Source organism: Paroedura picta, chromosome 9 (assembly GCF_049243985.1).
Source record: "Paroedura picta isolate Pp20150507F chromosome 9, Ppicta_v3.0, whole genome shotgun sequence".
NCBI classification, from domain to species: Eukaryota; Metazoa; Chordata; class Lepidosauria; order Squamata; family Gekkonidae; genus Paroedura; species Paroedura picta.
Genome location: NC_135377.1, coordinates 54,228,707 through 54,239,453, shown reverse-complemented (window position 1 = coordinate 54,239,453; position 10,747 = coordinate 54,228,707). Strand labels below are relative to the sequence as shown.

Below are 10,747 nucleotides of genomic sequence, written 5' to 3'. Positions count from 1 at the left end.
TGAATACCTGTTTTCTCTTGAACTCAAAAGAGACTCGAACTTTTGGACTTTTCACAGTTGAAGAGCAGCTGTTGGTTTTATTATATAATGAAAATGTTAATATTGCCGTGACCCAATGATATTTTTTTTCTGGCCTTTCAAAGTCCTGTGTATGGAACATCCGTCACTGCCAAGAGCATGCCATTAGGCTTATTGGAATAAATTTTAAAAGCAAGCACTTTAACTTTATGGGGATAGTCTAGCAAACCTCATCAAATGTCTCACTAGAGTTAACGGGAGACAAGCATCACGTTTTATCTCAAAGGGCATGGTTAATGACACTGTAAGATCATGTAAAAGGAAGCTCTTTATTGAAGGATTTCAGGCATGTTCCGTAACACCTTCTATTGTTTTCAAAATAATTTCAAACTACACAATGATTGTGAGGTCTATAACTCATGTTATGATAAAGCCGTTACTTTTCATGATGGTTGCCCCAAATTCAATCCCTGACACATCCAATGAAAGCATCTTAGACCTACACACAAGGTAAGTATTAAGCCTTAGGAATATGTGGAAGTTAAATACAATGTGAATGTTACATGAAGTATGCCACCAATGAAGTTATGTCTAAGATTTGTGGTACAAAAGTTTAAAGGAGGAAAAGTTCACATCCATTGAAAAAATATTGCATGCTTTATACATAAACCATTTTAAAACAAAATGTACAGTGTGTGAGATACAGAGATCGGAATGCCCGAAGTGGCGGCAAGAGGGCTTCGGGGAAAATCCCCAATTATGCCCGACGTTGCTGCCATCCGAGGTCTGGCTCAACTCAGGCCGTTGGAAGACCCACGTTAAAGGATCACTGGTTCTTCTGTGGGCCGGGGAGTGCAGTGGGCACTGGCAAGGGCTGGGTTGGGCCAGCCCTGTGCATAATTGGAGGAGCTGGGCCTTCATGCCTGGCTCCTCCCTGACTTACAGTGTCTCTGCAGGGACACCTCTCGCTCCTGCCAGCTCCGCGGCTCCACGGAGCTGACGGGAGCATACACCCACTCCCACCATGGTGGGAGAGCAGCATGCTGCTCCCCACCATCATGCAGCAGGGGGGCTATGTCCCCGATCCCCCCTCCGCTGCCACTGCCAGTGCTTCAGCATACACCTGGCGCTTCTGGTTCTGCATTGCCTGCGCAGGGCCATTGCGCTGGGGCAGCCAGCATGTGCCCAGGATGTTCCACCCCCGTGTATAATCGAGGGACAGTGGGGTTTTCAGCCCCGGTGCAACAGCACAGCAGTAGCTCAGCATAGCTGCTGCTGTGCATAATCGGTTTGAGAGAGAAAAATCTCCAAGAAAACTGAATAAATTATTTGGAAAACTGTAGCCCTAAAACTCCCATTTCTTTTAAATGCAGGACCATTGATAAGTACACAGTGCACCTTGTGTTTAGGAGCATACAAGTATGCATGCCTTTGAAGTGAGTATTTATATGGGAGAGAGCCACATGTGTATCAGAGCAGAGGACCTTTCAGGGTATCTGGGTCTAGTCTTCGAGATAAAGGCATCAAGCAGTATGAAATGTAGTGAAATTAAGCTATATGTTTTGTCAGATTTCCTAACATAGAATCATTATATAATAGTTTCCATTTTAAAAAATCAAAATTATTATTTTTTTCTCAGCGGCTTTGCCATCTTTATTATGATGGTTGCTGAAATATATCTTATTTTTTGAGGCCATGGACAAGAACTTACAGAAAAAGTAAAAACATACAATTGAATTTTTTTCCAGAAAACCACCTTGCTATCATATCAACATTAAAAAAAAAAACAGCCATCCAAACTAACCTCATTTAAACAATATGGAGAAATGCTGTTCAATATATGAATCCAGAAAACAGTGCCAGCTGAGACCTGAACATGTTCCATCACCCAGAAAGTAATCACGTACAAGACAATAATGATTCTATCATGCTGTCTTCATGTTGGTGAGGTTGGGATCACTTGTACACAGCTTAACCTAAAATGATTCTATTGACTCTACACATCACACACTTTCTCCCCTGTACTTTATCTAATGTATTTGTGTATTTTAGGAAGGAAATAACATCAGACCTGTGGTGAATCCCATTAACTACTATTTTAATGAGTTTACGGTCACAGAAGCTTAGAAAAAGAGTTAGTAGAGTTCCTAAGAAGTAATAAAACATTTACCAGACAGATGGCTTAGTCACACTTAAGGAGTTGAGAGAGTAAAACCCCACAAAGTGAAACAATTAAGAGAACTGCCAATGGGCACGTTACCTTTCCTCTTCATGGTCTCCAAGAGAGGACCTGTTTTATTCATATATAAATAAAATTATGGGGCTCCATGTGCTGCAATCTCTTGTGGCCATTCTGTCTCAGGAAAACAACGCAAGTGGAAATGTCCTCCTCAGTATTGCTATTCTACTTTGAATTGGGTCTGGTGAGCTTGGGAACATTAGACTTTTTGCGTATGTATGCAAAAAAGAAATTGACAGGTGAAGAGAACCCTGATCTGATGTGTGTCACAGGTAATGGGTAGATTGTCTCTGGGACACTAGTCCTATGGTAAAACCAGAATCAGAAAAAGCATTTGTGTGTGTGGGACAGGGGGGCGGGTAATGTGACTATTGTGCTGCTTAGTGATTTGGATTAGTTGAAACCCTTTCTTATTAAATGCCCTCAGTCTTCCCTTCTGAGATTCATGAAAGATGCCCAGATGCCCAGATGCCCATAGCACTCAAATCTAACTTATGAATCTAATACTCAAAGTAGCTTGTCAGTGTATCTTGGAATTTTCCCAGTACAGCCCCCTGCCCCCACACACACACATGTCTGATTGAATATTGCCTGTGGTACTTGAGCCGTAAACTGGTTCATGGTCAAGGGGTACTACTATCTCATGGATAGTTCTATAAATCTTTGATATTTGGTTTGGATGCCAATCTGCATGACTATATAGAGACCATGAAGGAAAGAAAAGTTCTAAGAGCAGTCTGCATTAAAGTTTAGATTGGAAAGTACAAAATAGGATTAGACATAATTAAAGTGGTTGTAGATATTAAAACAGGCAGAATTAAATTACCCAGTTTGAAATTAAGCCAGATTCTGCCCTCTATTAAAACAATATGACCCCACTAAAATCAATGGACACAAGTTGGCCAGAGGTTGGTCAAACCCTTAGTGCCATGGGACTTAATAACTAAGAGTGGTCAGGACCTCAGTTTTGTGCATCATCCAAAGACATATTAATACACTTCACATTATAAAAACAATCGATATATTATCTTCAAAAGCTGACTACAGCAGAATTGCTTCCAGTTTTTCTAAATTCAAAGAAACCAGAATCTTCATTAGAAGTCAAATGCCCTGCTGACCTTCCCAAACACCAATTGCCATTCTTGCTTTTTATGGCCCTACCTGTAAATCCTCGCCATAGCAAAATCTGAACTGTATTGGTATACTAGTTGCTTAAACTGGGATATTTCAATTGATATTATAGGTTGGCATACTCTCCAAGTACATTAAAACTCCCATTAATTTAAGTTCTGATTAAATGAGCTTGAGATGAACAGAAATATATTTTTCTTAAGATGGATGTTCAACAAATGGCAAAACATTTAATAAAGGTAAAGGTAAAGGTATCCCCTGTGCAAGCACCGAGTCATGTCTGACCCTTGGGGTGACGCCCTCTAGCGTTTTCTTGGCAGACTCAATACGGGGTGGTTTGCCAGTGCCTTCCCCAGTCATTACCGTTTACCCCCCAGCAAGAGCAAGCTGGGTACTCATTTTACCGACCTCGGAAGGATGGAAGGCTGAGTCAACCTTGAGCCAGCTGCTGGGATTGAACTCCCAGCCTTATGGGCAAAGCTGTCAGACGGCTGCCTTACCACTCTGCGCCACAAGAGGCTCTTAAACATTTAATACAAAGCAATATTTTATTGTAAACTCTTAACCCATTTATCCATTCCTCCTCTAAAATGAGGGGGGTATGTAATTATACTTATGGCATTTCAGTGAAGTAACTTGTCAGCAGCTATTTTATGCCATGGTAATGCATTACTAAATGCCACTCATGTAATTCCCCAAACATATATATTTTAGTGTATCCAGATATAAAATTGTATTGGTAATTTACTACTGTATCTAATTGGGACAGTAACAAAAATTTCAAGTACCTCCTAATTATTTTCTATAATGGTCTCACTGTTGGCTTTATAGATTTTTAAGACTTTGGGAAATGTAGGGCTACCTCGCTTGACCATAAACCATTACCCAATTTCCCCTCTTTGAAAACCAATTTAAGTGAAGATGAAGACTGGTTCCACAGGCCAACAAAAGTGAATTAATGAACCTTAAATGAGTTGTTAAATTTTTTTACAAGCAAGTTCTGAAGTATGCCAAATTGTAAACTATAGATATGTCCAAAAGTAATTTTACTCAAGTGTGGGTTATAAAATATCCTGGTCACCCCAGCAATCCCTTTAACGGGAGCTGCACCAAGCTTAACAGAAAATTGGGTTTCTAAAGGAAAATACGCAGTATGACTTCAAAGAGATTTTATAGTTGTCTTTGATGGGATTTATGTGCTGCATACATTGGATTTTTTTCAAAATTATTTCAGCATGCAAATACGGATTTAGGAGTATGTAGTCATAAGGGAGATTGAGTAAAGATTTCTACTTCCTTTTGGCAGGGATCTTTGTTTTAAAGTGCTCCGCTATCAGGGGGATTCCACACCAGCGTCACCATTCCGGGCTGCCACCAGTCTGTTGCTATGGAGCTGCATGCTTTGCAGTATACTGTGTCCCCACTGGGGACACATTTCAGTGCTGGAATTGTTCCAGTGCTGAAATGTGCCCCACAGAGGACACCCGGTGTCCCACGTAAAAGTGTCTCCGCGGGGAACACAGTGTCAACAGAATGGCTCCACCATGCAATTCCACCTTCCTGAAAAATACCAAAAAAATCCCTGATCTGTCTCGCAGAGATGTGAAGCACTGCAAAGCTGTCCAGGGCATTTTTAGTCCCCTGCTGACCTCCGTAGGGTGGGGAGGAGCCATGTTTGGAAGGCATGGCTCTTCCCATCCAAACGGACCTGCCACTAGACAGGCCACATTGGCCTTCACAACATTAAAAGGGAATGTGGAAGAATTTGCATTCAGCTAGTATGGGGGTTCTGGGACCCAAGGTGGCAGCCTGGTGATGATATCATACGGACATGGGGATTATATCGGGTCCATACTGATGCCACCCCGGAATCGGCCTCAGAAATGCAATAGGTAAAGCATTTTCTGATGCTAAGAAGCCAGAAAACCTAATTTCTCTTGCTGGAACCCATGGGGCAAAGCTAAGCTTTTGTGCGACAGGACAGGAAATGTTAGCCAGGGGATTATGGCTCTTAGTTTGGCTGGACTTGAGCTGCAGGATTGCAGACAACTCCAAACCTCAAAACTTGCTTCAAACAAGGTCTACAACAGATTGAAGCCTTGAAGATCCAGGTAGACTTACCCCCCTCCTACTCCAGGAGAATCATGGCTCCTTAATGGATCTATACTTGAGGATAGAATCTTGAATTCCTGCAGCATTCAGACTTATCTAGGCCAGCTTTCAGGGGGATCTTTCTGGATGAGAGTTGCATGGGCTTTGCATGTTATGAAGAACAGGAAGCACAAATAGTTCTTCCTGTTTTTGCATTACACGTATGTTTCAAAGGGAATAGGAATGAGCAAGAGAGACAAATTGTTTCTGCTTGTGTTTATAGATCTTTTCATCCCAATCACTTTGAAACACTTTAATCAGTATACAACTATGGCTCTCTGAATCCTAATCAAGTCTGTTTAGTGTAGACCCAGAAAAGTGTTCTTAGGAATAGATTGGAAGTGATCTTTTTGTTTAGTGATATTAATCAAATATAATATTTGAAGTGTACATTCAATATCAACATTTCCAACCATAAGAGCATTTCACAATCAATTATAGCTCACATACCTTGTCTTCTTCCTGATTTATTTTTTTCCTCAGGTCTTCAGCTCTAATGCTCAGCTCCTTTGCTTTGGCTTTATGCTGCTCTACCCTCTTTCTTGTGTACATAAGTTCTGTCAATATATCTTGTTCATGCTTGTTGACCTCACTGTCTTTGGGTTGTAGATCCATACAGACCTTTATACAAAGCAACAAATATATACTATTTAAGCAATAATCATTTTAAATCAGTAGAAAATTAGAATCAGTATACATTGTTACCTGTGAAGACTGATAGAATGCGTCAGCTCTTACCACATGATAAGGTTTTTTTTGGGGGGGGCAGTGGTTTACTATATGCAAACACTGCATATTAACATATATCTTAAAAGAAAGGTTTGGGTAGAATGATGAAAATCGCCTCAAAATCATAGTGATCCTCTGTACATATTTCTAGCACAGCACCAGATTGAGCAAATCATCCAAAAGAACTAGGTAAAATGCATTTCCACTGTCCATCTTAAAGAAAAATGACAGGCTCCTTGTAAGATGACATTGCAGGGTTAATAAATGCTTTTTCTTTTCTTTTTCTTTTTTGAGTCTTAAAATTAGTATTTTAAAAGGCTTTTTTTCTGGGCAGAGAACAGGCAGGGAAGGAGTAAGTCCAGTTGTATTCAAGATGTACCTCATCTCACCTTTAGACAAAAGCTAATTGTTCTAGATAAATGCATTGGGTATGTCAAGATCTTCCTCCTTCTCCAAACAGGAAACAGAGATGTAGAGGAATGAAATACTATAGAGTCTTCAGGAAGGAGATTCCTGGAGATCTCTAGGAAACATTTCTCTGACCTGGACTGAGTCAGTGGGTATGAGAGGAGGAACTGATATGATAAAAACTCCTTGCAGCAAGAGGGAGACCATTCTTGATATGGAATCCATCTGGGCAGAGAGATCTCTTGGATTGAAGTCTAGAACAGTTAGTCATTGGTCATGTGTACACCTAAAGAGCTAAAGGAAACTTCAAGTTAATGGAACTTTTGTAGAGATTTGGATCTTTTAACATTGGATAGGACAAGTGTAGAGACAGGCACAGATGAAATGTGTTTTGCCTAGTTCTCTTGGATCCCCTGCTCAGTCTGATGTGCTAAATTATGCTTATGAACATTTTCTTTTTACTTTACCACTGTGGATGTTGGTAGTGGTTCTCTATACCAGGGGTAGTCAACCTGTGGTCCTCCAGATGTCCATGGACTACAATTCCCATGAGACCCTGCCATAATTTGCTGGCAGGGGCTCATGGGAATTGTAGTCCATGAACATCTGGAGGACCACAGGCTGACTACCCCTGCTCTATACCACACAGACCTCTACCATCTCAGACATGCTATTGTAAAAGGGGACACCAGGAGAAAGGCTGGCACTTGGCAGGTGGCTATTCCTCCAGGAATAAAACAGGAAACTGTCCCCATTATGACCATTAACTGGTCGCAGAGGAAAGACCTCAGTGTGCAATTTGTACAAATGGCAGATGGTGGCAGTGAGTTACCCTAGAGAGACAAAGAGAAAAAATCCTCTCCAGGTGTTGGGAAAAACCTTGAAGTAGGCACAGTGGACCAGGGTTTGCAAACCAGAGCAGGCATGTCCTGACAAACAAGGGTATTTGGGGGGGGGGGCAATATTGTACTGTGTGTGAACAGATAGGTTTTACTACATGTTGAAATATATTTTAATGGAGACATATCTGTAGAATGATAAAAATCATCCCAAAATCATAGTGATTCACTGCACATAAATGACTTGCCACATATTAGTAAGTCATGTTATAGAAGAGTTCATGATGAGAAATTTGCTGATGAAATTTTACCAACAATAAATTTGTGTTTCCCCCCCTCAGATTAAACATCTATTTTTGGGGAAAATAGACTACTTTAATAAAACAAATTACATCTCTAAATAGATATGATGTTTTACCTTAAGAAAAATTCAAACTAAATTTTCCTCCTCTAGCAAAACATCCCAAGGATATTTGGGAAGCGACACTTGATCTTTGCCAAAAGGGTGTGAAGTATATAGTAAAGGCTGCCAGGATCTAATATTTATTTATTTATTTATTTATTTATTATATTTATATACCGCCCTCCCCGGGGGCTCAGGGCGGTTTACATAATAACACAAGAACAATACATGGAACAGTCTTATAAAACATTTGGGTAACAGTGCAATAATAACATAATTGTAAACATATAACATTATAATTGTGTAACCAATAAACAATACAATGTTGCAACATACAAACAGGTCCAGAGTGTATAGGTGGTGTTCTGAGGGGGGCGGGGAGCAGGGGCCCTTTGGTCGCTGTTGGTTATATATATCTGGTCTCAACCGAATGCCTGGCGGAAGAGCTCCTCCTTGCATGCAGGCCCTGTGGAAGTGTTTAAGCTCCATCAGGGCCCTGATCTCCTCCAGGAGCTCGTTCCACCAGAAAAGTTGAGACCAGGCGGACTTCTTTAGGGCCAGGGATCTTTAGCTGGTTGGTAGCAGTGGAGCGCAGGGCTCTTTTGGGGGCGTAGGCAGGGAGGCGATCCCTCAGGTACACTGGGCCCTGACCGCGTATGGCCTTGAAGGTAATTACCAGAACCTTTAGTCTGATCCGGAATTCAACTGGCAACCACTGCAGTTGATGGAGAATGGGCCGGATGTGGGATCTCCACGGTGTTGCAGTGAGGATCCTGGCCGCTGCATTTTGAACCAGCTGTAGCTTCCGGGTCAAGACTAAGGGCAAGCCTGTGTAGAGCGAGTTACAAAAGTCCAGTCTAGAGGTGACCATCGCATGGATCACTGTGGATAGGTGTTCTAGGTGTTGATATGCATCAAGTTGTAAAAAAGAAAACTTTCCAGATTGTATGGACTGGCAAAACAAAATGACCATCGCAAAGCTTACATATTTGGTGCAAAACAGACGAACAACAGATTTTAGAAGAAAATGGAGTCCAATCTTAGTAAAAATGAGATGTAAAGAAATAATTGATTTATAAATATTAGTCTTTTCTCTCTCATTGGAATTCTTTCAGAACATTGATTGTAAGATTGGAATTTAACATCTGTAAAAAGTAATGGTTCTGTAATATGTAGTATATTGTTTTTAAATAAAATATAAAACCTTTAAAAATTATTAGGGAAACTAGAAGTCTTCCAAAAAGACTAATTATGTTTTAAGATGGAACACTGGTGATGCACATTCCTACTTGATATGAAATGTGTGGGATCATGAAGGGAAAAAAATCTCATGGTACTTTATCCTGGCATTGGGATCATTCTGATGGCTAGAAAGAAAATGGCTCCATTAATGCCTAGTCTGTTCTTCTTCAGTAGCTGTAGGGAAATGTCAGGGTTATCTATGATAATGTCAGGAGTACAGCTGTGGAAAATTAAATGACATTTTAAACAAGAGGATCCAGAGCGGTTATAGTTAAAGCAGAGATTCTTCCCGTTAATGCATTTCTCATTTTGAGCCAAACGTAACTGCTTTATTTCTCATTCTGGAACATTTCAATGAATGAAAATCAATGCATATCTGTTTTCTTCAGCCAATTGCTCAAGTAAAGTTTTTTTTAAATATTAAAAGAAGAAGAATTTCATAATCACTCGCAAAGGGGCCCAAACCAAAAGAGTGGGGCAGTTTCTCCAAGGATGACCAAAGTAAAAAAAAAAATAGTTTTATTGTTGAAAATATTAATTTGTGACTTTGATTATATGCTCCTTACACTAGGGACTAACGATAGATTAGGTCTTGTTCTTGACTACTGGCAAGTCCCAAGTGGACACCCTAAATAAATTGGCCGAGGTACTGTTAGGATAACATTTGCTCTCCTCCTGGCACATCTCCAGTCCTCCAAGAGACCATGAAGACAATGGATAAAGGTTCTACAAGCTCTCCATCAAGTTCTTTGGGCAGTCTTGGGTGCATACCATCCGGACCAGGTATTTGAACTCAGCCAGTGAAGCCAGTGCCTCATGACATCTTCTGTGTCCATGACATCCCACCACCCAGACACTATATATTGTGTACTATTATCCCTAGATGTGCCCATATTCTTCTGAGAAAAAACAGAGGCAAAATAGGTAGTCAGCCTTTCTGCTTTCTTTCTGTCTGAGTCTCTCTATCTTAACTCAACTGTAGGCCTATTGCTTCGTTTATCTTATGTTTGGTCTTCACATATCTGAAGAACCTTTTCCCTGGCCATTGTCAGCTCAGACCCAGCTTTGGCCTCTCTGATGGTTAACCTACAGTGCCTAATAACTTGCAGTCACTCTTCTTACTACAGAAAACGGTGCACTGCAGAACACCAAAGCAGAAGGCAGAATATCTAGGCAGTCTCAGGCCTTTAACACTTTCCACTACAGAAAAATAAGGTATTTTAAAAATCTAAATAAATTATTCTCTACGGGATCAAGTGCAATTTTCCAATTAAATTAATCAAGATGTGTAGGGAGCCATCCTAAGCAAATGGACTCAACTACAACCCATTTAACTCATCTTGGATTACTCCCAGGAAGATATTCTTATGATTCCAGATATTATATGGTTATGATCATGGCCCATTTTCTGCTAGATGGTAACGGAAAAGGTATCCCCTGTGCAAGCACTGAGTCACATCTGAGCCTTGGAGTGACACCCTCTAGCGTTTTCTTGGCAGACTCAATACAGGGTGGTTTGCCATTCCCTTCCCCAGTCATTACCATTTTACCCCCCAGCAAAGCTGGGTACTCATTTAACCGACCTCA

General features: G+C 40.7%; 1 protein-coding gene across 1 annotated transcript in view; it reads right to left on the bottom strand.

Moving 5' to 3' along the window:
* The window catches only part of CCDC102B (coiled-coil domain containing 102B), an 89,067-nt gene that overhangs the window by 10,962 nt on the left and 67,358 nt on the right, over nt 1–10,747 (bottom strand). Inside the window, exon 7 of the mRNA XM_077352863.1 lies at nt 5,990–6,160. Coding sequence (XP_077208978.1) covers nt 5,990–6,160 — 171 coding nt within the window. The remainder of the gene's footprint in view (nt 1–5,989; nt 6,161–10,747) is intronic.